This window comes from Trichomonascus vanleenenianus, assembly GCF_965637985.1.
Source record: "Trichomonascus vanleenenianus strain CLIB 3782 genome assembly, contig: TRVA0_011S, whole genome shotgun sequence".
NCBI classification, from domain to species: domain Eukaryota; kingdom Fungi; phylum Ascomycota; class Dipodascomycetes; order Dipodascales; family Trichomonascaceae; genus Blastobotrys; species Blastobotrys vanleenenianus.
Window position 1 is genome coordinate 224,038 of NW_027481876.1, and position 25,543 is coordinate 249,580.

At 50.9% G+C, this 25,543-nt stretch overlaps 11 protein-coding genes across 11 annotated transcripts; 3 read left to right on the top strand and 8 right to left on the bottom strand.

Moving 5' to 3' along the window:
• Positions 1 to 12: 12 nt before the first annotated feature.
• On the bottom strand, positions 13 to 6,260 carry UBR1 (E3 ubiquitin-protein ligase UBR1; the record flags this gene model as incomplete). Its single annotated transcript, XM_076683890.1, has 3 exons — positions 13 to 151; positions 211 to 5,799; positions 5,866 to 6,260. The coding sequence occupies 3 exons, from the start codon at positions 6,258 to 6,260 to the stop codon at positions 13 to 15; spliced, it is 6,123 nt and encodes a 2,040-aa protein (XP_076541937.1).
• Positions 6,261 to 7,257: 997 nt separating this feature from the next.
• Positions 7,258 to 7,763, bottom strand: QCR9 (ubiquinol--cytochrome-c reductase subunit 9; the record flags this gene model as incomplete). The annotated part of the gene is made up of 4 exons (XM_076683891.1): positions 7,258 to 7,314; positions 7,370 to 7,418; positions 7,517 to 7,605; positions 7,761 to 7,763. 4 exons carry the CDS (start codon positions 7,761 to 7,763, stop codon positions 7,258 to 7,260), a joined length of 198 nt encoding a protein of 65 aa, XP_076541938.1.
• Positions 7,764 to 8,818: 1,055 nt separating this feature from the next.
• On the top strand, positions 8,819 to 10,555 carry VBA5 (MDR family MFS transporter; the record flags this gene model as incomplete). The annotated part of the gene is made up of 1 exon (XM_076683892.1): positions 8,819 to 10,555. One exon carries the CDS (start codon positions 8,819 to 8,821, stop codon positions 10,553 to 10,555), a length of 1,737 nt encoding a protein of 578 aa, XP_076541939.1.
• A 1,113-nt stretch (positions 10,556 to 11,668) lies between these two features.
• Positions 11,669 to 13,105, bottom strand: CRH1 (transglycosylase; the record flags this gene model as incomplete). Its single annotated transcript, XM_076683893.1, has 1 exon — positions 11,669 to 13,105. The coding sequence occupies one exon, from the start codon at positions 13,103 to 13,105 to the stop codon at positions 11,669 to 11,671; it is 1,437 nt and encodes a 478-aa protein (XP_076541940.1).
• A 924-nt stretch (positions 13,106 to 14,029) lies between these two features.
• SPO75 (sporulation-specific protein 75) lies at positions 14,030 to 16,828 on the top strand (the record flags this gene model as incomplete). The annotated part of the gene is made up of 1 exon (XM_076683894.1): positions 14,030 to 16,828. The coding sequence occupies one exon, from the start codon at positions 14,030 to 14,032 to the stop codon at positions 16,826 to 16,828; it is 2,799 nt and encodes a 932-aa protein (XP_076541941.1).
• Positions 16,829 to 16,916: 88 nt separating this feature from the next.
• On the bottom strand, positions 16,917 to 17,456 carry TRVA0_011S02564 (uncharacterized protein; the record flags this gene model as incomplete). The annotated part of the gene is made up of 1 exon (XM_076683895.1): positions 16,917 to 17,456. One exon carries the CDS (start codon positions 17,454 to 17,456, stop codon positions 16,917 to 16,919), a length of 540 nt encoding a protein of 179 aa, XP_076541942.1.
• Positions 17,457 to 17,954: 498 nt separating this feature from the next.
• Positions 17,955 to 18,887, bottom strand: IZH2 (hemolysin III family protein; the record flags this gene model as incomplete). Its single annotated transcript, XM_076683896.1, has 1 exon — positions 17,955 to 18,887. The coding sequence occupies one exon, from the start codon at positions 18,885 to 18,887 to the stop codon at positions 17,955 to 17,957; it is 933 nt and encodes a 310-aa protein (XP_076541943.1).
• A 612-nt stretch (positions 18,888 to 19,499) lies between these two features.
• On the bottom strand, positions 19,500 to 20,188 carry TRVA0_011S02608 (uncharacterized protein; the record flags this gene model as incomplete). The annotated part of the gene is made up of 2 exons (XM_076683897.1): positions 19,500 to 20,119; positions 20,167 to 20,188. The coding sequence occupies 2 exons, from the start codon at positions 20,186 to 20,188 to the stop codon at positions 19,500 to 19,502; spliced, it is 642 nt and encodes a 213-aa protein (XP_076541944.1).
• A 72-nt stretch (positions 20,189 to 20,260) lies between these two features.
• On the bottom strand, positions 20,261 to 20,932 carry VMA4 (V-type proton ATPase subunit E; the record flags this gene model as incomplete). The annotated part of the gene is made up of 1 exon (XM_076683898.1): positions 20,261 to 20,932. The coding sequence occupies one exon, from the start codon at positions 20,930 to 20,932 to the stop codon at positions 20,261 to 20,263; it is 672 nt and encodes a 223-aa protein (XP_076541945.1).
• A 573-nt stretch (positions 20,933 to 21,505) lies between these two features.
• IMO32 (putative alcohol acetyltransferase) lies at positions 21,506 to 22,408 on the top strand (the record flags this gene model as incomplete). The annotated part of the gene is made up of 1 exon (XM_076683899.1): positions 21,506 to 22,408. The coding sequence occupies one exon, from the start codon at positions 21,506 to 21,508 to the stop codon at positions 22,406 to 22,408; it is 903 nt and encodes a 300-aa protein (XP_076541946.1).
• Positions 22,409 to 22,619: 211 nt separating this feature from the next.
• Positions 22,620 to 24,395, bottom strand: PDC1 (alpha-keto acid decarboxylase family protein; the record flags this gene model as incomplete). Its single annotated transcript, XM_076683900.1, has 1 exon — positions 22,620 to 24,395. The coding sequence occupies one exon, from the start codon at positions 24,393 to 24,395 to the stop codon at positions 22,620 to 22,622; it is 1,776 nt and encodes a 591-aa protein (XP_076541947.1).
• Between the last annotated feature and the right edge of the window lie 1,148 nt (positions 24,396 to 25,543).

Below are 25,543 nucleotides of genomic sequence, written 5' to 3' on the forward strand. Positions count from 1 at the left end.
TCAGTTATTTTTTTACAACGTCTCCCATCCTCCAACATCAATCACGCTATCCAGCTTCCGTGCAATATAAGTGGGAATGCCGTGCTGGAGCCAGAACGTTCGCGTAAAATTCTCATATCGATTTTCGTGAAGGAATTGCGGACGACCACGCCTATTTCATCCAGTTAGTAAAAAGTAGACACCAAATAATCCCCTAAAAATTAAACTTACCTCATCGCCTCGTCCGCCTCACCATGCAAATCAAGGTAGGGGCCTTCAATAAAAGACCCCTGCTTCTCTCTAAGTAACAACAGCGAACTCCGCTTAGGCAGCAAGAATATGCCAATCGTTTTGCCGCACTTAAGGAGATGGTTCTGACACTCGCCTCGAGGGTCGCCCGTAAACGTCACGGCCTGAAGAGACACACTGACGCCACAGAACAAACATACCGCAGGATCTGTCGGAATCTCGCCATCGTCGCTGGCGCAGATATGATTGGCAACATTAAAGAATGCATCAAGTCGCTCCGGGAGCTTCAGCAATCGGTACACGCTTGGATACTCAATCCTGACATGCGACGCCAACCGCGCCGTCAAGGACTTGTCAAGCCATCCTTCGAGGAACTGCCATTCCACAGAGCCAGTATCCACGAGGTTCTTGATCATCTCAGAGTAGCTGGGGATTCTGAGGAACTCACACAGTTTCTCAATCTCAGGAGTGTCCCCAAAGCCCATCCAATCGTAAGCATCGTAGCCGTGACCACAGTACCCGTGCACAAAGATGGCACATCGACGCAGGAATGGCGTAACCGACTTCACTAGTACAGAATTGAGCCGAACAAGGAAGTCGGGATTCTCCCAAATCTGAGGCGGGCAGTTCTGTTCGACTGGTGCATAGTTAACGTGGTGCCTGATGCGCGACATGAGCAACCCCAAGTTCTGCACAGTATCCTCATCGAACTGGTCCAAATACGGCATATTGAAGAATGTGTCGCTGATAGTCCACGCAGAACCACTGCTCACTTCTCTCATCAGCTGGATCAAGCTATCCACAACAGTAGCTGCGAAGTACGTCCGCACAAGATGCGCAATATCAAGATCGTGCACAGCAGCAGTAACGAACACGTTTCGCACAAACGCATCAAAGCTGGACCCAGTTAGCAGGAACGGGTTCGACACAGTCCCCGCCGAATACACAACATCATCGACGAGCCCAGATGCGAAGTCCATTTCGTCCCGCATAACGACCGACTTGGCCCAAATGCCCAGTGTCGACTTCACCAAATCGATAAGGCCTCGCAGACAGGTCATGGAGTGGCCCGGAATCTGCTCAAGCAGTATTCCGCCCATGGCATTTGGACACTTCTGTCCTCGAATAGAGATTTCCAGAGTCCCCACAGTGTTAGACAGAATATCAATAAACTTAGAGAAATGAACCGTCTGGTTCTGCCCCTTTGCCAGCACCAGCACATCGTGGAGTGCCTTATTGATGGATGCCTGCATTTCAGTGTCCATTGGGGTGCTGACATCAAGAGTACACTGATAGTTAGGCATGACATTCTCGGCGGCAATTCGCTGCAGGCTTGGCGTGATACGGTCGACATTGAGGCGACTCGTTAAAGCGTTCTCCTGTTGGAGCCCGGAAATTCGCTTGTAAAAATCTTCAAAGGACCCTTTGGCATCTAGAGTTTCATCAAGCCCGCGCTTGTTCGACCGCCAGAGCCGCGGTAAAAACACATTATTGATAGATTTGCAGAGAGGGCACAAGAACTCCCCCTGCTGATGGTCCTCTGGCAGATTTCGGGTCAAGTGGTTGCCTCGGGCCCTTGTGGTCTGCTTATACTCCTTGAAGCAGGAGTAGTGCACACCATGGCCACAGCTTACAATAATCGACTGCTTTCCAAAGTGATCTCGAGGGAAACCTGGTCCGACAACGTGCTCTTCGTTGAATTTCCTGCGGTACTCCTGCCACTCTTCATTGCCCTCGTTATTAATGGCATTTCGAGGCAGTTCATTATCCAGATTTCGATTACTTCCGTAAGCCTCATAGACCCAGTGCTCTTCGCCAAACGGAACTTCTCGGTAAACATTCGTCTGCACTTTGAAGCCAACGACACCGAACACAGAAGATTTGTCTCCAGGCATGCGGCAAAGGATACACTGACTTTCCGGGTACTTCCACTCATTTTCATTTGCCTCGCCCATCTCCTCATCCTCGTTCTCATCCTGTAGCCCTTCGTCAATATTTTGTTGAGCAAATAGCGACTGCTGCTTCTGGAAATCGGCCATAATCTTGGCCTGCCGTTCCTTGATGAGTCGCTTCCTTTTCTCAGCTTCAGATTCGGCCCCTTCAGAAGTGTCCATCTTGTTACTTTCGGCTACTGGGTTTACAGCCTCCGGCACCCGTTCTTGAACATAGGCCTCAAAATTTACCGGGTCTTTCTGCTTAAGGAGCTCCAAAACCCTCACAATCTTGGCATGGAATGGCTGAAACTCATCTATGCCAGCAACTTTATAGAGCAAAAAGACAACACTTGCAGAGCCCTCTCCAAAGCTCTTTGGCAACACGAAGAGTTCTCTGCACATAATATTGACAAGAGTTCGTTCTGGAGACTCAAACTCGAGGTTGAGGTCGTCCAATGCCGCAATGTGGAGGAGCTGCAAAACCTGCGCAAAGATAGTCTCGTGTTGTGCCTCGGTATGCTTCGCCACCGCCGACGAAAACAAATCATAAACAAGCTTGACAAAAGGAATTGTCCTCGTAAAGCCCGAAAGATTGGTGAATGGTCCGCTCGGAATCTTCTCAAGAGGAGGCTCGATCACAATGGTCAGTGGATCCTTGCCAGTCTCTTTGCTGACCCTGGCCCGGACAATGCCCTCAGCTTCTTCGATTTTGGTAGACGAGAAGTGGATGTAGTGAGGGTCAAAGAGATCATAGTACTCCTTCTTGAGCTGGTACATGCCGTAATCCCGCACCCCAACTGGCGGCTTGAAATCAGCCAGCTCATTAACGACGTCCTCAAACATGACATCGGAGGTCAAGTGGTCAGGAATGCCTGAGCAGAGGTCCGAAAAAGTCAAGTTCTTAAACGTCAGAGCTTGGACAATCTCCTTCTTAAGGTATCGCCGGGTCACCTCCTTATCAGACAATCCCATGAGCTGCGTTCGCTCCATAAGGATACCAATCAAATAGTGCAACAGCTCTTCGACGTAGTACATCCGCTGCGCCGAGTCATCCAGATTCTCCTCTTTGCCAGCGGAGTGCGCAATACCATCGAGAAGTCGCCATCGATCAAGTAGCGTTAAGACAACAGTCGCCGGATCAAGAACAACCATAGCCGTTTGCACCATGAGGAGGTCACGTCGGAAGGCGCTGTCACGAAGAGTCAACTCACGATAGTGGACCAGCTGGCTACGCATTGAGAAGCCGTTTCGGACCCAGTAGCCAACTTGGATCTGCGACAGGACACACATAACACGAATGGGGTGATCCAGCGTAGCCAACAGCACTTGTTCATACGTCTGCCCGGGGAACTGGTGCATTAGCTCCTCAGAAACAAAGGCCTGTCTAAGCTGCTGGGCGTTTTCAAATCTGCCAAACTCAATGATCCAGGACAGGAACACGTGAAGTGGGTGGTGGAGACTAAGCGGCGACTTGAAGACATTAAAGTCAATGATGCAGCTTCGAGTCGTTTCAAACTCCTTCACTTCGCTCATATGCGGCACGATCACTTGAACTGTTTTAAATGAGGGTGGAGCCGCAATCTCAGAATTGCTGAACCGTGCTTTATACTTGCCAAAGGACCAAGCCGCGATAACTTCAGCAATGGCGCGGACAATCTTGGGCCCCGTGCCGGCCTCGCACTTGTAAATTCCCGTAGCAAGCACGCCCGCCAACTGCAACACATAAACTATGCAGTTAAAGAAGGTGACCCAAGAGTCGGATTCAAACTCGACGTGGTTTTGCGACTGCCGTCGAGTAGGCAACTGGCCCTGGAAGAGCAAAAAAAAGTCGCAGATCTGCTTGATTCGCTGCAAGTTCCCAGCGACCCATTTCTCCTCCGTGTTACGGTTCAATATGTACTCGCAATCGTGGAAAAGCTGTCCAAACCTTCGGTTACGCAAAATACGCGAATCAAGGTCTATGGATGCATTTGGGTCGACGGCGATAGGGGGGCCGATTTCATAAGTAGTCAACAGCGTGTAAAGAGCCGCAATGATATGAGTGAAGTAGTCGTACTTTACAATCTCGGTGGCGATACTTGGTGTAGTGAACAACTGAGTCGATAGTCCGCTGATAGTCGAGCACTCCGGCTCTCGATCTGCCAGGACATACAACTCCGCAATCTGGGGGTATATCTGTGCGTACAAGTGGCCGAGTTTCAGCTTGTGGGCCTGATTCGACACCAATACTGAAATATAAAGGTCACGCAGCACGGTTCGCAGGTTTTTCCACAATCTAATGTCAAAGAAAATGAGATACTGCACTCGAGAGCTGACGCGGTCCCGTGGTTCGCTTTTCTGCACGCCGTCTACCGGCCGAGTCCAGTAACTCGCTGCTGGTTCGCTTGTCGACATGGATCGCTTACTTGATCTTCGGTCAGCAAGAGTATCGTCGTCTTCTTCTTCTTCATAATCTTCCTCATCTTCAGCCACTTCTCCACTTGCAAGTCGAGATAATTCTTCTTCACCCTCCAATGCCGCAATTATTTCGCCATGGCCAGCATTTTCGGTCATTGCAGTGTCACCAAAGTTAAACAGCTGGTACAGCCGGTTACCAATGACAAATCCTCCGCCGCCAGCGTTGCCCGCAGCATTTGGAGTAGCCGTTTCTTCATCAGCTGCCCGCACAGCCGAACCAAGCAATGCTCGGTGATGAAATGGAGAACTCGAACTGTCCTCTTCCTCCTCCTCCGAATCATGCTGGCGCTGCTTCTTGGAGAAATCACGCCGGTACCGGATCGTGGGGTCTGGAATAAGCGGTCCATCAAGGGCCCCGTGCCGGTCCATGGTGTTCGAGTGGACAAACTCCCTATCATTCAGCCGCGAATAGGCGCCCGAAGTAAGCATTTCCGTTCCATACCGCCAGTTGTTGAGGAGCGCTGTAGAAATAATGTCCCGTGCGACGAGATAATTATTTGACACGGGAAGCCTCGACAAGTCCGTCAGCCAGTCAAAGATAACGGCGCACATGTCTTCTCGGAACACGTCTCGCGCTGAGCGCACGGTGGCAATGAGGCCCGTTTCCTCAATAAGCTTCTTCTTGCGCAACAGTCCCTGCAAGTCTCCTGACACGGCTACCATGCCTCGGCCGTGGGAGTCAATATGTGTAGTGACCATCTCTGCAAAGTTGCACGACTTCTTCGTCGCATTGAGAATGACCGTAATGGCGTCGAGGAACGAATGCTTCTGGTCGTTCCACAAACACAGCGTATACTTGCCATTTGCGGGCACCTCCTCGATGCCGTATGCCTCCTCGCTCAATGTTGATCGCGTCTCGTTGGAAATGACCTCCTCAGTGGTGGAAAACTTTTGGATCGCCGTGTGAGAGTTGGAAAACACGTCAATGGTGTAGTCGAGCGCCGCCTCGACCGTCTCCAGAATGGCCTGGTGTAGATCGTCCGGGATTGGATCGTTGGGATAGTTCTCGAGCGAGTGGTACTTGCAGCTGAACTGGTGGACCCATGCCTCCTCGTCGCCACAGTCGCACACCCCGCCAGAGTCCTGCTGGCTGATCGAGACGGTGACCTGGTGTCCCTGGTGATCCTCGTCGTTAAAGCAGTACTGGCACAGCACGCATGTATCATCCAATCCACATGTCCTATTATGCAAAGGTTAGTTAGCCCATAATCATGAAGCAAGAGAGATAGAGGGGAGGAAGACTTACAAACACCGATAAGTCGGTTCACCTTTTTTGAACTTTCGGACGCAGGGCCGGCCAGGGTGGGACGGATCCACCTTCCTCGCGCCCTTGGATTTGTGCAGGAACGCCTCAAACCGATCCTGCTCGTCGGCTGTATTCAATTCCTCCATCATTACGTCCTCGTCGAGATCCTTGGGCGGATCCTGCCGCTGGGTCTCGGGACGCAGCTGATCAGAGTCCACGTCCGCGAAGAACGCCGTCGAGTACTTACCGTCCAGAGATGCAGCAAGATACAGTGCCCTCTGGACATCGAGCTTAGCGTCTCGGTTGAAATGGTAGTTGTATAAGTATGGCGCCATCACCAGGAACCGCTTGAGTTCCCTGATGTGGGCCGGATCTGACGCCACTGATGCTGCCATCGAGCCTCAACACACACTAGCTCCTTTGGATCTTTAAAAGTGTGGGAGTAGCAGAATAGCAGTAGATCTTGCAATGCCTTGTCAACTGAAGAAAAAAACTATGTATTTTGGTAAATGCAGAAATGCGAGTTTGTTTGACGGAGGGTATGTTTTTGGCGTAGTCCACACACCCCGACTGATTGCTCCCATCAACAAAAGGGCCCCGCGATAAGGATCTTGATCTGTTCTGCCTTGACAGAGGGAGACTTGGCCAATTTATTTTATCTGATGGCTGATAGAAGCTTGGTGAGGTTGTTGAGGAGCCAGCTCCTCAAACTCCCCGTAGCTCCGCTTCGCGGAGGCGTGTGCTGTGTTCCTCTACCTGGATCCACTGGAATCAAACTACAGTTAATCCGAATCGCTAGTTTGTAATTCGATAGCTTTGTTTTTTTGTAAGAAATGTGAACAGTTATGTAGTCAATTCCAATCATTTTCATTTGTTAACATAATATCGATTCAGCGGCACAATTGAATGAAATACTGAAGTTGGTTTATTCTCTTCAGTATTTAACTGGATCCACTTCAATTGGACCCGCCAACTTCGGCTGCCGGTAACGCATGCGAATGGTTATTTACTCGATATCAATTGTTCACACCTGTTCATTAATCATGAATTCAACATGAGTGAGTGAGCCATTTTACTGTCCAGTTTTAATTGATCCGACAAGTTCAATAGTAGCAACATGTCGCGATTGGTATAGGGCCCAATTTTATCCAATTGAACAGCGTAAAGCAGTTACACGGTATTAGTCCACTCAATCTAGCTGAATTTTTGATAAGTGAACGGGTGAGAACGAATCTATCTTTTCCTTCCAAGCCCCGTTTGCGAAATATCCTAACCATATTCACAAACTTAAACCAATATACCATACTACAATGATGAAGCTGTTTTGAGAAACAGGTTAATATAGTCGTTATTATGGTACGTGTTTAACATTCTATGCTTTTTGTGACACAATTACTCGTCATCCTCGTCCTTGGTGACATATCGGTGTCGAATGTCCTTCCACTGCTTCTGTAATCATATCAGTTAGCGGACCCATCACAAAAAAAAATCTTGAAATACTTACACCAGTGTTGAGGCTGTCGAAGATGGCATCGAAAGTCTTGTGGAAGGCACTATTCACAATTCAGTCAGTCAATTTGTCCTTTCCTTGAATCCATGCAAAGCAGTAAGTAATCCAGCTTCATGATGTTCAGAGTCGTCAATCACTTACGCATCGTAGGCGAACGAGGCAAGGAAAACAGTGCCAACGAAAATCGAGTTTCGCTTGAAGACAGTGTTGTAAATGGTGGTGTAGAAAGACTATATCGGTATTAGTATCAAGCGTTCCATAATCTCTAAAAAGCTGGAAACTGATATATTTGTTAGATGGTTTTCCCATTGGAGAAGATACAAGAAGAATTCTCCAACAGAGCATCACCTAACAAGCACAGCTCCAGCCTTTCTATTCAACTCACCATGGCTATCTGGTTATGCAGTGATGCACTGTGATTTCCAGTGAAAATTGTCGACCTCTCGTACTTTGGGAGGTTTGAACTTTCACCAGCGCTGTGATTGGTCCTCCTCCGTCGACGGGGTTTCCGGGCCGGAACGCTAATGTTTGGTGACTTAACTTTGGGGAAAAATACTTATTTCACCAAAACAATAGTATTTGGCGATTTAAACGTGGCAAATATCGTTATTTCAACAAAATGATAATGTTTGATAACTTAACATTAATAATCGTTATTTCACCGAAAAATGGTTGAGCGCACTTTCGCTCGCAAAGGTTAACCATAAATTGATCGTCATTTCAGGATGATTTGAAATATTACAGTACACAGCGACTCAAGTTTCGGAGTTCTCCAGTGTTCGACATTTGTCATGGCAGTTGAATAATCATTTTGCTGCGATACATCTAGACGTTCTCTTTCTCCACAATTTCTATTAGATTGCTATACGACGTAATACGGCTCGGGGTCCGGACGGTCACTGGGCCGTCGGATCGAGCGCCGGACATTCTCCCTTCAATACTTATCAACTCTCTCATTACGGTACTACATGTAGTACTTTCTAGCAATCTAGTCAATTCTTGAATGGTAAAGATCTATGACCTCCAGCTTCATTTCTACGACAAGCTATATATATTATAAAGTATATTGCAATATATATATATAGTCGAAGATGTAATCAGTGTCACAGGGCAAAGTTCAGTCATGTCCGGTGAAGATCCCCGAACGCTATCCCGCCAAGCCTAGACCATATTCCGTTAGTCCTTGCATATATAAAGTACCACTATACAGTACATATAGGAGGATCTGACGGATGGCTGCAGATATAAACGGCGCTTGTACAGGTACAATATATAAAAAGCAGTGCCAAGGACTACCTCGTAGAATAAATTTTTCATTGCATATCGCTAGCAAATTGGAGAGGTCTTAGGTCTCGGAAAGTTTGAATCAAATTTAAAAGCATAGACCATCTTTTTTCAGTAGCAGACTTTTGAAGATACCCATGAGCCTACACGCTAGTAGAGATGTTGTTTAGAAAGAATAGAACTGGCTCGTTGTCAGAAGAACTACCCCAGGAGCAAGTTGAAGGTGCTGAAAAGGAGCAGGTGGTGGTGGTGGAAAACGCAGGTACTATCGAACAGCATGAAATGACAAAGCCCCAGAGACTACTCCTCGGAGGAGTATTGTCGCTGACACTCTTTATCGTTGCATTAGAACAAACTATTTCAAACTCATCACTGCCCCAGATCACAGCAGCCCTGGGCTCGGCTAATGGGTACACCTGGATCGGAACCGCCTATCTCCTTGCTTCCGCCTCGGTCATGCCCATCTACGGCAAGCTCTCTGACATCTTTGGGCGGAAACCGGTCATCTCGGCGGCCATTGCAATCTTCCTAGTAGGAAGCGCCGTTGCAGGAGCTGCGCAGAACATGAACATGCTAATTGCGGCCCGCGCCGTCCAGGGACTCGGCGGTGGTGGTGTAGCAGGACTCATTAACATTATCATCTCGGATTTGGTGCCTCTGCACCAAAGAGGGTTGTTCATGGGCTTCATTGGGTCCACCTGGATGGTTGCTAGCTGTATCGGACCGCTAGTGGGTGGTGCGCTAACGCAGGCTGGTCAGTGGCGGTGGTGCTTCTTCCTCAACCTGCCCGTTGGCGGCCTCGGACTGGCTGTGCTTATCTTTGTGCTCAGGATGAACTCGCCCAAAACGAGCTTTGCGGAGGGAATCAAGCGAATTGATTTTGGCGGCGTCGCCCTGTCAGCTACCGCAACCTGTTTTTTCCTCATTGCCCTCGACTGGGGAGGAACGGTCAAGCCATGGGGCTCTCCGTTTATCATATGCTTCCTCGTTTTCTCAGGGGTTTTGTACGTGCTATTCGTCGTTTATGAGCACTACGTGCCACGAGAGCCCCTGATTCCGCTACGGCTGTTCACCAATAGAACCCGAGCGATGTCCTATCTTTGCAGCATTTTCCACGGAATGAGTTTCATGGGAGTCGTGTACTTCCTTCCGTTCATGTTCCAGTCCTCCTACGGCGCGTCGCCCATCCTGGCCTCGGTGTACATTCTGCCGCAAGCAATTCTCATGGGGCTCAGCTCTGCGCTGGGCGGTCTATTCATATCGCGGTTCAAGAGGTATGTAGAGCAGATGTGGATCGGCCTGGGCTTAACTGCTGTTTTTATTGGGCTCCTTTCGACGCTTCAGGTGGATTCAAACACGGCACGCCGAGTCATTTACCCAGCTCTGTATGGGCTGCCGGTCGGGGTGAACTTTCAGACGTTTCTGATTTCGCTGCAAACCAAGATTGAGCGGAAGGACATTGGCGTGGCTACTTCGACGCTCATGTACCTCCGACAGATTGGCATGTCGTTTGGCATTGCCATTGGCGGAGTCGCCTTTCAGAACAGGATCACGACTCTGGCTGAAAATAGCGGCAACCCAGTGCTGACACATATTCTTGCGGGCAATGCGCCTTCGAGCGTCAATGTGGTGAACAAGCTCCCGCCAGAGCTGCGTGAAATTGCCCGGACTTACTACATTGACTCGTTCCGAGTCGTTTTCTACGTGTTCATCGGTCTGGCCGGAGCAGGATTCATCTGTTCTTTGTTCGTGCCGCAGAACGAGCTCAAGATGAAGGGTGATGATAAAAGCGCTTCTAGTGAGAAGGTTTCGGTTTCGGAGGACGTGATTGAGGAGGAGGAGGTGACTGCGGGAGACGTGCAGAAGCAAGCGACATCTGAAATCGTTGAAGCTTAATGATATGACGACTATAATTTAACCATTCAACATGCTAATAGTAATTCTGTAATGTATATATATATATTAATTCAATCGACTCAAATGGACTTTATTGTTGGTGATTTTGATCTTTTAAAATTTATGGTACTAAGTGGGTGATGATGATACGAGGTATCGGAACCGCCGACCATACCATCTCAACGAGCCCCGATGCCAGAAGACGAAGATAGATATATTGGCGGGACTGTCAGGGCAGATGGGTCGGTCCGAAAGACTCGAAAGGTGCGCCCAGGATTCGTACCACTAGAAGAGGTGCCTAAATATGTCCCTATAGGCCGGAGAAGGGCTCTGGGCGAGGATTCGGGGGGGCTCACCCCCAGAAGGGCTACCAGAGATGCGAGCGATTTGGTGGAATCAATGAATAAATTAGGCATAAAGGATTCAGCTGACAACGAAAATACGAGACGACCTGTAAGGAGGATTGTTCATGAGGGTAACGAGGCTCATCGCCGACCTACAAGAAGGATTCTGAAGGAAGATGAGTTAGAGCCGCATACTCCAACGGTAGAGCCTCCAACAGAGCACAAATCAACTGAAAAGGGCGACAAAATACAGGAGACTACGAAAGGCACAACAGAATTTACTGACAAGAATGCCGAAATACAGGGGACTACGGAAGGCACAACAGAATTAACTGAGAAGAATGCCGAAATACAGCACACTACCAATGACACAGAATCAACTACGAAAGACTATGAGCTTAAAGAAAACTCAACTATTGATCAAACTGAGCCAGCGAAAGCGCGCACAAAAGAGGCTCCTTCCAAAGATCAAGGCAACTCCACAAAGGACGATAAGATAGGCGGGCCAAAAAGCCAAAGCAAGCCGAGACGGGGGAGACGAGGCAAGATGACACTGGCTGACCTGGATGCTGAGGTCGAAAGTATGAAAAACAAATAGTTGTGTTCTTTTTTTTTTCTATTAACGATTAAAATACTGGTATTCTGGAGAATTAAGGAAAGTATAAGAATTGATAACACCCTCCTCCGTTTGATGGTCGTCACAGTCGTCGTTATCGCGTAGTATTCATAAGTCATCATCGTCGTCGTCATCGCATATCTCACATGTGTTCTAAAGGAATGCGATTGCAAGACCAGCGACCATGGCGATCGAAGAATATTTCATCTTTTGACCGTCGTTGGTCTGGGGTAGGGGAGCAGACTCGGTGGGGCTCTGCTCGGCCACTGGGGAAGAATTGCTCGAAGAAGCGGTAACTTGGAAGCTGGTAGTCGATTCTACGCTCGAAATTGCCACACTAGTGCTCTTGCTGATGGTCGCCAGAGGAGAGGAAGTCTCGACGCCACTACTAGAAGGAATTTCCTCTGAGGACTGTTGGGTATTAGTATTCTGCTGCGAAGTGGAGGATGGCTCACTCGTAGTAAGTGGTGGAGTTGAAGTAGGTGATGGAGAGCTCGAGGGAGCTGGAGTAGATGCTGGCTCACTGCTAGTTGGAGTAGTTGGAGGAGCAGAACTTGAAGTTGGAGCTGGCTGGCTGCTGCTGCTACTGGAAGTCGTTGGTGGAGCAGGCGTGCTAGTAGTGGATGGGGGATCAGGCGTGCTGGTAGTGGATGGTGGATCAGGCGTGCTGGTAGTGGTTGGAGCTGCCTGAGACGAAGCTGCCGGAGAGGTGGAAGTACTTACCTGTGGGGGGTCGCTGCTGCTGGCCTGAACTACGGCACCATTCTCAATGGTTCCTTCGTTACCATTGACTTGGCCACCGACTGCCTGAATCGACTGCCAGGAGCCAGATCGATCTCCGTAGACATACTCTGTACCAGTGGAGTAGTCCTGGGCGAAAAGAGAGAGCACATAGAAGTGGAACGGGCCCTGGTTGTAGTCAGTGGTTCCACCGGCCCATTCAATAGTACCTGGAGGGTTGCTTGGGTCACCACCAGCCCAGGAGCCAATTCGGATAAACATTGGCGTCTGGGGGTACCCCTCAGGATTGTTGCTCTCGAGGACGCGCACAACCTGGTTGTCTATGTACCAGGTTATCTGGGAGTCGGTCCAGTCAACCGTGTAGTTGTGGAAGGTCGTTTGGGGCGAATTGACCGGGTGGAACGCGCCTCGGTCGTAGGTTGAGGTGTCGCCCTTGGAGAACCAGTTGGACTGCACCTGGGTGGTGTCTCCGCCGAGCCACTCGAGATCAACCTCGTCCAAGTCGTCGCTCTGAAGCACGAAACTCGACACAATGCCTGTCCCGGGTGCGGCTTGCAGGACTACCTCAACCCGCCCGAACATCAAATAGAAGTTGGACTGGATGGTTGGGTTGTCGCCGGACTTGGTAATGGTGAATTCGGCGCCCTGTCCGCCGTAGGAAATGGCGTATCCGGCATCTGCCACGCTGAACAGGTCAGAGGCGCCGTTCTGGAAGTTGATGTCCACAGCTTTACCCAATGCTGGGTCCGCTGGACAATTGCCGCTCGTGAGCGGGTCGCACTTGGTGTATGTTTGTGCCGATGCCGCCGCAATTGATGCGGCCACTGCATACAACACAGAGGCTCTCATCTCTCTCAAATTCTTAGGTGAAGCGAATGTATATTCTAGCGAAAAAGGTATAACCCCACAGAGAAAAAGCAGCTCCTTTTATAAGCGGCCCAGTTGCAGAAGAGATGTAGTGATCACCCTATTACAAACCCAATGTCACCTAGCTATTAATAAACTTTTTCTTTTCCTAACCGCATGGCTCCGCTTATGTCCCTCCCGTCGCCGGTCGAGTACGCATCATGTCGCATGTTCGCGCAGTACCAGTGGTGTGTTCGCCTATTTTTAAGTCTGAGACACTGCGTCCCTCGTTAATATATCACTGGGACATTAACGCGACCAGTGGGTCGTCGCACCGTTTGGTGATCTGCCAACCCGCCACCGGCAGACAAGCTTTGATGTCTAAAATCTTGTCTTTAGCGGTGACAATGGACAGGATCTAGACAGGAGTACAAGGGACGAAGCGAAAGCCGGTTCCGTACCACGGTAGGGGGACTAAATATATCAGATGGCTGGGCTCGACGGTGGTGATATTATGACATGTGCAGCCATGCCGTTGCATCACGTGTGTGGTACTTGTACTTGGCGTCTTTTCTCTACTGGGTACTAATTAGCGCACGAAGCCTGTTTTTTTTTTTGATCGGCTGTGCAATGCAATGCTCCTACTTTGCTTCTTCAAATTAACAAGGGCCCGCTCACTGTCTGTGAAAGCCTCCATTTGGCTGCACTACCCGCGTATATTGGTACTGCCACGATGTACCCCGCTTCGCTGCTTCATTTAGAGTTCAGATTTAGCGGCTGTATGTCTCAGATTGACCCTGTGCGGCTTAGAGACTGGTGCGGCGTGCGGCTCCCCCAACCTAACGCTTTCGCTGCTCTAGACATAAACAAGTAATCACAAAAAAATAAAAGAGACTAACAATCGAATTGGATAAAACCAATGTAGATATGGGCCGGGAACTGACGGATCTGTTGACGTCGATTGATGCCGGGTCGGCTCAGAAGCACTTCGGCACGACGTTTGCAACCTTCCTCTCCTCCTTGTCCATTGCAGCTGGAGTGTTCCTGTTCCAAGTCCTGGGCTTCTGTTGCCTGAGAAAGCGGTTCCGGCGCATATATGAACCGCGCACCTACATTGTGCCGCAGAAGATGCGGGTTGGCGACACGGGTCACGGCCTGTTTGACTGGCTCTGGGAACTGTTCGGCACTCCATTGGAAGACATCAAACAGTCGTCGGGACTCGATGCATTCTTCTTTCTCCGGTATTTGAAATTCGCCATCTTTTTGTTCATCATTGGCGCCATTGTATTGCTACCGGTGCTCCTGCCTCTTAACCACATCTCCAACGACTCCCACAATGAGTATCTACGCAGCGTCCCGTCATTAAATGAGATTAAATCTCCACTCGTGAATGGTTCACCGAATGAGATTAAATCTCCACTATTGAATGATTCACCGAATGAGATTAAATCTCCACTATTGAATGAGATCAGATCTCCACTATTGAATGACGTCGACGAAATTAAAGGCCTCGACAAGCTGTCTTGGATAGTTATCTGGCCGGAACGCAGTGCCGTGTACACTGTGCATCTGGTGTTGGCCGTCGCCTACATCGTACTCCTCTTCGTCATGTTCTACAAGGAACTGAAATTCTTCGTCCGCGTGCGCCATGATGAACTCCTTTCCAAGGCCCACCAGCTCCGAGCGTCAGCCAGCACTGTCTACATCAAACGACTACCCGAAGACTACACATCTGTCGCCAAAATCAATGAGCTATTCTCCCTGTTCCCCGGCGGTATTAGGCGAGTCTGGATCAACCGGGACTACTCTGAACTCACTAGGCTCCAGCTCGAACGAGACAATGTTCTAAACCGTCTGGAACGTGCTGAAACGCAAATAGCTAAACACGCAATGGCCTATGCAGCGAGGAAAGACACCACTGAGATCATTCCCGTACCGCTACCAACCCACAGACTACCGCTGACGAAGAAGAATACCTTCCCTTTCTGTTACGCTCGGCATGTTGAAACAGTACCGTGGTGCAAGGAGCGGCTGGAAAGACTAAACAGTGAGATAAGCATCTTGCAGGCTAAACCGGACCAGTTCCAACCTCTGACATCCTGCTTTATCCGGTTCAACAGCCAGCTTGCGGCTCATTTGGCATGCCAAGCGTCTATCTTCCCCAACTGGCGGCTTGTCGAAAACAGCCTCGCCGAGATCGATCCGCGTAGCGTTATCTGGCGAAATATCGCCCTGGGGTACTGGCAAGAGCGGTTCCTGCGCCTTGCAGCGCACTTCCTCACTGTCTTACTCATTGTGGGCTGGGCCGTGCCCATTGGGCTCATCACCATGATCAGCAATCTCGACAATCTCTCGCAGCTCGTCCCCTGGATGGGGTTTGTCTCGAGCCTACCACCAATTCTGACGAATGGCGCCTCGCGCCTGTTGTCTCCACTGCTAATTGGAGCGCTCCTCTCGTTTGTACCGTACGCGTTTCGCAGGATTGCAATCCTCAAAGGGTGCGCTACCGAGTCCCAGGTCGAGCTCGACGTCCAGAAAACGCTCTTTGTGTTCTTCTTCACCCAGCTATTTCTGGTAATTACTATATCCAATGGGTTCACCAACATGGTCTACAACCTGCTCCAGGCGCCCGTCAACGTGCCCAAGATCCTCGCGGTAAACCTGCCCAAAGGGTCCAACTTCTTTCTGTTCTACCTCACCGTCCAAGGGCTTTCCGGCAGCGGTAACGCCCTGTTCCAGCTAGACAGACTCGTGCAGCGCTTAGTTGTTGGCGCAGTGGTGGCTCCCAGGCTGACGCCTAGAGCCAAGTTTGCGCGAATCACAGACTTTGCGGTGTGGAACTGGGGCGCAGTTTACCCGCATTTCACCAATCTGTTTGCTATAGCCATTGTCTATTCGATGATATCACCGGTCATCCTGCTATTTGCGTCAATTGCATTCGGGCTTTCCTACTGCGTGTTCAAGTACCGCATTATGTACTGCAATGTGACGACGCACGAGTCCTACGGTAAGCTCTATCCAAAGGCCATCTTTCAGCTCTTTTCGGGCATCTACTGTCTCGAAATATGCATCACTGGTCTGTTCATTGCCGCTGAATCGCCGGCTGGATCGCCTCTGTGCCTGCCGCATGCCGCTATTATGGCATTGCTGTTCTGCGCCACGATGCAATACCACTGGTATCTGCGACACAAATTCAGCCCGCTGCTTGACTCCATCCCCGTGGCCAGCGGCGTCGCCTATACCAACGAGCTCGTTTCACTCGGCCACATACCAGGCACGAGGTCCGAGGCGGATGTGCTGGGGTCTGCGATCTTTACTGTTGAAAACCAGCTCTCTTCTGCATTGCAGCACTCAGCCACCGTTGCTCGCAGGGTCTCTAGCGCCATATCGTCCTCGTCAATTGCATCCTTCCTCGGGGTATCATCATCGCCTAATCTGGGCAACTTGTTTGATGAGCTTGAAATGGATCTTTGTGGACTTACCGAGGAGCAGCGGGACCACGTAGTGGAACAGGCGTTCCAACACCCTGCCGTTCGGCGGCTCCAGCCCTGTGTATGGCTCCCCAAGGACAGTCTAGGGATCATGGCGCAGGAGATTTCCGATATACAAAGGCACTTCAGTCATATTAGCGCTTCAAGCGACGGTTGTGAGCTACAACACGACGGCAAGATACTAGTGACCAAAGCACCCCCGGATTATGACTTGATTAACAAAATGTCACTATAGATTATTATTTACTTCATTTACTCATTATTCATATACGCATCGTTTAAAGGATTTAAAATAATAAAAAAAAACGGCCCCCATACTAAGCTTAGTTCTTGTGAGCGTTTCCGCCAGCACGATTGGGGCAGTACGCTCCAGAATGACCCCGGCCTCCGCAGCTCATACATCGAAGCTCGTGAGACTTCATGTTCTCATCAAGCATCATCTTGTTGAGCTCGTCAGGCTTCATACCGCCCTTGAGCGAGTCGTCGACGACCCGGTTGATGCCCGGCTTCGATCCGAGCTCCTCACGGATCACGTCGACGCTGGATCGCCGTCTCTCCTTGTTATCGCCTTGAGCCTCCTCAGGCCCCATCATGCCCGCGCCAATGCCCGGGATGGCGCTGGTCACCGAGCTCTGGTGCGGTTGCATGGAGCTCTTGGCCGAATTCTTCATCCCGCTCTCGACGTTGGACGAGGACCAGTGGCCAGTCCACCACGGCAGATGGAACCCCCTAGGTGGGCTCTCCGCAGCAGCAGCAGTGGGGTGGGTAGCGCTCTGGATGGAGTCGTTCTCCAGGGCCAGAATGTCCCGCTCCATGGAGCATGGGTCCGTAGTGAAGGCTTCTTCCAAACTGAATGGTGACATTTTCAACAAAGGTGCACGTTACTATACGATTTCTACAAACGCCCTTGGGTTCTCTTTTATATCTATAAACCTACCTTACTCCACAAGTAGCCTGTTTTAGAGGCTTGGTTCTCCGCTTGTATCACTATCGCGTGCCAATCCATTGCTGCCTCTCCGCGACACTGCAGCAATTTGCCCACCCGGGGGGCAATTCAGCCAGGCGTCCTACGGTATTCCGTGCCAGGACCCATCAGAGCATTTTTTGCCAGCCTTCGTCCCCTCTCGTGGTGCCCCGGACACTATCTATTTGACTCGATCGCCTGGGGGAGAGGAGCGGACAAAGACCGGGTCTGGGGTAGTGATCACCAAAACCCTCTCTATGAACCATGTCTGGGGGAGGGGTGGTGAAATCTTAACGACACCGGACTATTGAACCCGTGACTTACCTCGTAGAGTAACTACAGTCTCGTAGGTTGTTAGACCCCTCGGGGGAGGTCTCGTAGCGTAGGTAATTAGGGTCTAGTAGGTCGTTAGAGTTTCACCGGATACCGAAGCAAGGCGCGAGTGGGTATAGTTGTAGGCGTTGAGCAGCCCCCAGCCGTGGGACATGGCGGCCAGCACGACCAGGAGGTGAAATAACTGGTGTGAGTGGCCCCAAATGTCAAACGCGCCGGGCTTGAATCGCTCCGGCACTCGCATTGCGTAGAGACAGGCGCCGCTGATGTACAATGCGCCCTCTAGAACGACCCAGCCGATCTGAGTGCGCTGACAGGCCTCTTGTATGCCCATTACGTAGAACCCGATCAGCACCGGGAGCACACCGCTCAGACCGTAGGCGACAAACATGGAAGCGCGGAACGCGCGCCAATCAGGCGTCCTGAACGTGTCGTCGAGCGATACTGTGGCGCATCCAACTCCAATGGCTGTGATGAGCCCCCATAGCAGGTTGCGCAGAGTATGGTGTTCGTACATCCCGTAGTAGATCATGGAGACCATGGAAGCGTTGATGAGAACGACAATGCCCAGATAGTCCAGTTTGTTGCCAAAAGTAGCAATACGGTCGCTGTGGCTTTTGAGTGTGTGGAACGCTGAGCTCAGGCCTAGACAGGCGATAGCGCCCATGCAGAAAGTCAGGATGGCGGCGTGGTCCGCCCAGGTGGTCGTTGCGTAGTGGGGCATGAAGTAGTCGAGCGTAACGAGCGCGGCAAACAAACACGCCAGGGATGGCAGCAGGTGCGAGTAGATGTTGCCTGTCTCGTTGTGTACGTAAAGTAGGCTGTGGAGCGTCTTTCTCCAGCTCAGGGTCTCCCGAACGTAGCCGGTCAGGATGTAGTGATTATCCTTCTGCCACTCGGGCAGGTCGTCCCAGTGGCACAGGCGGGCCACCTTGTGCTCTATCGATTCGACCAGGGACTCTGGCTCGCCGGCTTCTTTCCTCTGTCTAACTGCCATCTTATCGTTAGAGGTCAGTGCGAGGAGCCCGGTATATGTATCGGATGTTGTTGAGTTCGCGGCATCTTGTTGACCCCAGCGTCCGAAATCTCACTCCATTTGCGATTTATTGGCAGTTTCAAGCATTTTCGAATGCGTTATAGATTGGAGAGATAGAGCAACTTGTTAGAATTATTAGTATTTATAATCGCCAATATAAAGGGAGTCCACCACCAAGGTATGCAGTACTAACTGTTACGGGGAACAAACGGAGTAATAACAATGTCAGAACGATAGCAAAGGATTCATTAGTCAGGTATTAAAGGTACGTGGTTATACGATTTTTAATAAGGCGAATCCCTCCGCGTAGCGGAGCCACGGGGGTCTGGGGGCTGGCCCCCAGGTCGAGGAGCCCTTGGAATGGAATACCAGTACAATAGCAAGGACTCATCATTCATTATTAAAGGTAATTGCAGGTTAAACAATCCTGAAAGCCATAGAAGGCGATCCCTCCGCGTAGCGGAGCCACGGGGGTCTGGGGGCTGGCCCCCAGGTCGTTTGAAGGGCCCCTGGGTCCACTGGAATAAATAAATAGGTCATTGATTCGTAACAATTGGCATAGTAGGAGGTTCCTTACTTGTCTTTTTCATTTTCCTGGTCCTTTTTTTCATCCCTCTTTTCCTCGTTATCTTCCTTCTTTTCAGATGTCTTGTCGTCTGATGTATCCAGTTTGATCCGCTTCTCCAGAGGCTCGTCGATCGTGTCAGGAGGAGGCGTCCCCGTGTCGACTATCCAGCTGATTTCAGAAAGCACAATGCCCTTGTGCGATCCTTCGCCATTCTGCAGCTCGTGTCCGCCGCCCTCTTTCCGCAGCTCCTCTTGTATATCCAGCTTCGGGTAGTCGCCGGCCGCTGAACTGACCGACAGCACTCGCTCCAAAGCAGACAGAAGCTTCTCCACCGCCGTCCGAGGGTAGTAGATCTCCGGATCCAGCAGCAGTTCGCACAGTCTCTGGACTGTGAACGGCGGCTCCTCGGCAAACTGCGTTCTGAGTAGGCCTTTCACTCGTTCAGCGACCTCCTCGACCGTCTCCTCCGTCCCCGTGAGCGGGTCTTTAATTGGTTCACTACGCGCGTCGTATTTGGTACGGATGACCGTGTCTAACCGCGACAGGATCAGGGGGACCAAGTCGGTCCACATAAGGCTGGCTCTTTTCAGGTCCCCGTCGCATTTCAGCTCCTGCAGCGGAGAGACTTTTACTGTTAGTTGTTTTACGCCGAAAAACATGCTTAATGCTTACGATCTATGTTGTCTGAAGTCATTTACTGGCTAGACTATGTCGTGATTTTTATCGTGTGAAGTGGTTAGTTCGTGTTTGTGACGGGTCGCGTTTTTTATGGTGGGGAGGTTCCAAAGATTCGCTGGCGAATGGCAGGCAGGGCGGACTCGGCGACAAGATCCAATCGCCGCTCCAGGGTGTTATCGATGACGATGCGACCGCCGTGCCCCGTTACAACCACCCCGCCAGCGCTGTTGGCGACAAACACATGGCGGTCGATGGCAATGGTAATGTCTTCCGGGGCCCGCCCCAGGGCCGCCGCGTAGTCGCCAATGACCTCGGGAAGGATCTTGAGCACCATGGCAATGTCGCCCTTGCGGATCTGCAGGGTCACCTCTAGCTCCATGAGAGTCAGGAGGCCCTCGAGGACCAGCCCCTTGAGCAGTCTGGCGTACTTGGTCTTCTTCTTTGCAACGTGCTTGAGATTGGCCCGGGCCTCTGCCAGAATGGTGTCGAGCTCTTCCTGCTTGGCCCTGAGTAGCGAGAGACGGGTCTTGTTCCGTACGCCCGAGATGGAGACCTGGCTACTCAACCTGGCCTGGGTATGCCTTGAGTCGTACTGCTCATCGACGGCTTCTTTTAGCTCTGCGACGAGCCTCGTCCTGGCGGCAAAATACTCCTCCTCGGCCTTGAGCTCGAGCTCGGCGGCCTTTTCGCGGGCCTCCCGCAGGATGTATGCCACCATCTGCTCGAGCTCCGTTTCGAGGTGCTCATTGTGGGCGTTCATTTTGTCGCGTTATGTCTACTGGCTCGCATTCTGCAGAGATTTCGGTATACCTCTCGCCAATTCAGGTCTCATGTGCGCGATTGCGCTCAAATGTACTGTGTTACATGCTGCTAGGTGGGTAACCCCACCGAAATCTTCAATGTACGGCTCTACCTGACTTTTATAGGTAGCTAGCCATACTCTGAGGGGCCCCCTGGTACTTTTACAATTGCTTGAATTGCCTGGTGTATTGAATTTCATTGGGTTTTACCAACTTGAGATTGTTGCTACGTTTTCCCTCAGGGGTAAGTAGGTCTTGGGCTAATACTCGGACCCCGACGACTGTCCATCAACAGCCTACTGCGACTCAATCGACAATCTCCTCTGCGGAGCAGAGGTGCTACGGGGTCTGGGGCTGGCCCCAGGAACACAATTGGCCATAATCATTTGGTATTCACCGAGTAAACGTCGAGTCGTGGGTAATCGGCAAGGGCCGATAAAACTTTTCGCCCGGGTCGGCATCCGAAACCCCGTGTTAATAGTCAGCGGTCTGAGATCAAGCGTTTGCTCTATCTCTCTCCAACCATCGAGATAATGATTTTGACCAGACTGAGAGTACAATCAATAGCTCTCCAGGGCCGAAGGGCCTACTCGGAGGCCCGGGGCTACGCCATGTCGAACTCGATCCCGACCGTGAAGCTCGCCTACTCCAAGCACGATCCGCCGAACGGGGTCGTTCCTAAGGAAGAGCCCATCGTGTTCCTGCACGGCCTGTTCGGATCCAAGGTCAACAACCGCACAGTGAGCAAAGTCCTGGCCAGAGATCTTGCGCGGTCAGTGTACTGCCTGGATCTGCGAAACCACGGCGAAAGTCCGCACCACCATCGACACGACTATCCAAGCTTGGCAGCCGATGTTGAACAGTTCCTAGATGACCACGAGATCCCGTCGAGTGTTGTTATTGGCCACTCTATGGGAGCCAAGACCGCCATGGCGTTGGCCCTGCGACGGCCGGAGCTCGTGAGCACGCTGATCCCAGTAGACAATGCTCCAGTAGATGCGCGACTCGCGTCGTCTTTTGGGCTTTATGTTCGGGCCATGAAGGAGATTGAGCAGGCCGGCGTCACGAGCACGAAGCAAGCATACCAGATTATGGACAAGTACGAGAAGAGCGTGCCAATCCAGCAATTTTTACTCTCAAACCTGCGTAAGGACGAGGACGGCATCTACAGGTTTAGAGTACCGATAGACATTCTGGGCAAATCGCTCGACCAGATGGCCGACTTCCCGTACCTGCCGGATGAGTCGCGGTACGTCAGGCCTACTCTATTTATCCGAGGGACGAACTCCCACTATGTTACTGATGATGCGTATCCGGCCATCGGTCAGTTCTTTCCGCTGTTCACGCTTAAGGACGTCGAGTCCGGCCACTGGGTCATCTCGGAGAACCCCCAGGAGTTCCTGCGCGTCACCAAGGAGTTCCTCGTCCGGGACTAACATTATCCATTCACACATGCTTCGTCTGATTGTTTGATAATTTGTTCGGCTGTTAATTAATAGAAATGCTAGATCAATAAATAGACTACGATTAACCGACATCACACGATTAACTGCCTAAATAGTTACAAGATTACATGATTAGCAGACTGCAAAACAAATGAAAGGCTATGATGTCCAGTGTTAACAATTTTTAAGCTATATTAACAAATTAGTAGGCAGTTCTTTCTATGCACACTTCGCCCTTTTCAGCAGCGTACTTTTTGTACAAATTCATGTTTTTGCCAGACATAATGCGCACCTGCTCAGTCAGCCGCCATGGATAGTCGAACTTATCAAGAATGACCTCCACAAGAATCGCCTTGTCTGGGTTCTTGATCTCTTCGCTGGTGATCACCTTGTCCAGCTCCTCCCGAGTTTCGACTCGCACATGCTTGCAGGTCTTGCCCTCGACACCGCCAAACACTTCAAAGATCTTAGTCCACTGCCAGTCTGGGCAAATGTCGTTGTAACTCTGCTCTGGGCCCCAGATGGCTCGCTCGATCGAATAGCCCGAGTTGTTAAGCAGGAACACAACCGGCGTGAGACCCTGTCGGACAGCAGTGCCCAGCTCCTGGATCGTCATCTGCGCAGATCCGTCGCCCTCAACAAGCAGAACTCGGCCCTGCTTCTCGAGCTCCCGGTTAGCAATGCCAGCACCCACCATGGCAGGCAGGGTGAAGCCAATAGAAGAGTAGTAGATCTGCGTAATCCACCGAGTGTTTTCCTTGGTGTCAACGTCTGGAGAGCCGAACTGGCAGGTGCCCGACTCGATGAGCACAATATCGTCTGGCTGGGCAAACTTGCTCAGTGCCTTGACAAAGTCGGTATGCGAAATGTCAGTGTCGCACTTAACATCCTCCAGTGGTGCAATGGTTGGCTTCTCGCCGGCACTGGTGACCTTGGATGCATCGATCTGCGCAACCAGCTTCTTCAACACCGGCAGGAAGTGCACCCCCTTGTAGGTCTTGCCTCGGACGGAAATGTAGTCCGGGTGCAAAATAACGTTCTTCTCCGATTCGACCTTTCGCGTGAAACCGCCCGTGTTGGAGTCGCTGAACATGGGGCCCACGTCAATTACCAAATCAGACCCGACCACGGCGTCACTAACGCCGCCTCGCGAAAGCTCGCCGTTGTAAAGCCCAACAAACTGAGCATCTGTCTCGTCAATAAGACCCTTACCCATTGGAGTGGTGAATGCGTGCGATTTGGTCTTTCGCACCAACTCCTGCGCAAGCTCTCGGGCATTGTGTCGCTCGGTGAGAACGTCCACAACCACGGATGTTCTCTTGCTAGCGTAAATTGCCTCGAGAATCTCGCTGACAATAGAGTTCTCGGCCTCAGCGTTCGGGTTCTTGATCTCGAGATCAAGCTCAATGCTGAGTCGCTCGGCATCGACCTTCTTGGTCACCATGTCGACGGGCAGGAAGATGTAACCCGGCATGGACTGCTTAACGACCTCAGAAATTACATAGTCGATCTGGTCGGCCGCCTTGGCTGGGTCGGTAATGTACTCATGGGCACACGAGAATGGCTCCGAGGCCATTCGGTACACCGAGTGGTCTGGGCCGCCGCCGTTCTTCCCCGGATTGGCGTGGTGCACCATGATCTGGTTCTCGGCGACCGGCCGGCCGCTGGTGCCGACAATGTGCACAATGGGCACGTACTCGGCGTGGGAGCCAGAAATGCCATTGAGCGCAGAAAGCTCGCCTACGCCAAAAGTAGTCACCAGCGCAGCCGGGTGCTTCTTAACTCGAGCGTACCCGTCCGCAGCATAGGCGGCATTCAGCTCATTGCAGAACCCGACCCAATTGAGTCCGTCAAATGCCTCGACGAAATCGAGCAGCAGAAGGTTGAAATCGCCGGGGACTCCCAGAACGTTCTTCACACCGAGCTGGTGCAGCCGGGTGAACAGGTACGTCGCCAGTGCTGTGGTAGCTGAAGTCATTTGATCTTGAGCGTGTGTCGCGGATGGTGGTGTGGGAGGATGGAGAAGGGATCTGGACGGGGAGGCCATTTTATAGTTGATCAATTCGCGAGTGCCGTGTTCTTGGAAGACTATTAATTACCCTGGAGGACTATTATCTACACGTCTTTTCGGTTCAAACCCAGTGAAACCCTTGCAGGAGGTGGGGTGTGCATCTCATCAGCTAACAGCAGGCTTCTGCGGTAGTGTGCCGGTAAAGGGATTTATCTCCCCGGCGGCTGTTTTTGATTTTTATTGTGGGGAACTCCGTCATTTGCCGACAGTAGCCGAGCCCATCGCTCGTTTTACATTGCGAAGACCGACGCTCTTGCGCAGCCCCGGTGGGGCCGAAAGGGGGCCCATCATGGGGTTTACGGGGGTATAAGAAATCACCGAAAGAAGTCCGTTTTACGTTGTGTCTTTGCTCTTTTTTTTTTATTTCCTTGGATTTAATAAAAGAGTGGGTATGTTGTTGGTCGGGTATATTATGCAGCCGTTCCGCGATACGGTGCAAGTTCCGAGGGGTGGTTAATCATTAACCCGGGACTGTCACTTTTCCTTGAGATGGGGGATTGGAATTAGGGATCAGCGGATAGTCATATGGGCATGTACTACTAGGAGTAAATCTATATTTGCTTTAAGACAACGAATTATGTAAGTGTTGCCATCTAGAACTTGTAGGAGGTAAGTCTCTACCATTAAGGAGAACGGTATATTGGTAGGACGTATGTCGGGAGTACCGGTGTCTTCACTGGGAATGCATGAGTTCCGCATATCTTTTTTTTTTTTTGATTTCGCGCATGAACTGATAAGCGCTACTACCTCGAAGTATGCGAATCTGGGAGATACTTGGGCCGCGTTGACAGTGATACCGGTACGAGAATTGGTTTACAGCGTTGCTGCTCCTTGGACCTTCACGGTAAATTCCGCTGCGGCTCCAAATTACTACTCGGATATTATTGTAGCTGGCATTAATAATATATCGTAGATCTGCACAATCGGTTGTTTCGGTGTTTTGGATTTGGGCTTGTCGAGTTGGCGAATGAATGCATGGTTCCTAATGCGTAGATCATACCGTAGACCGAACCTTAACACATGTAATGAAGTGGTACATGGTACCATAATATTGG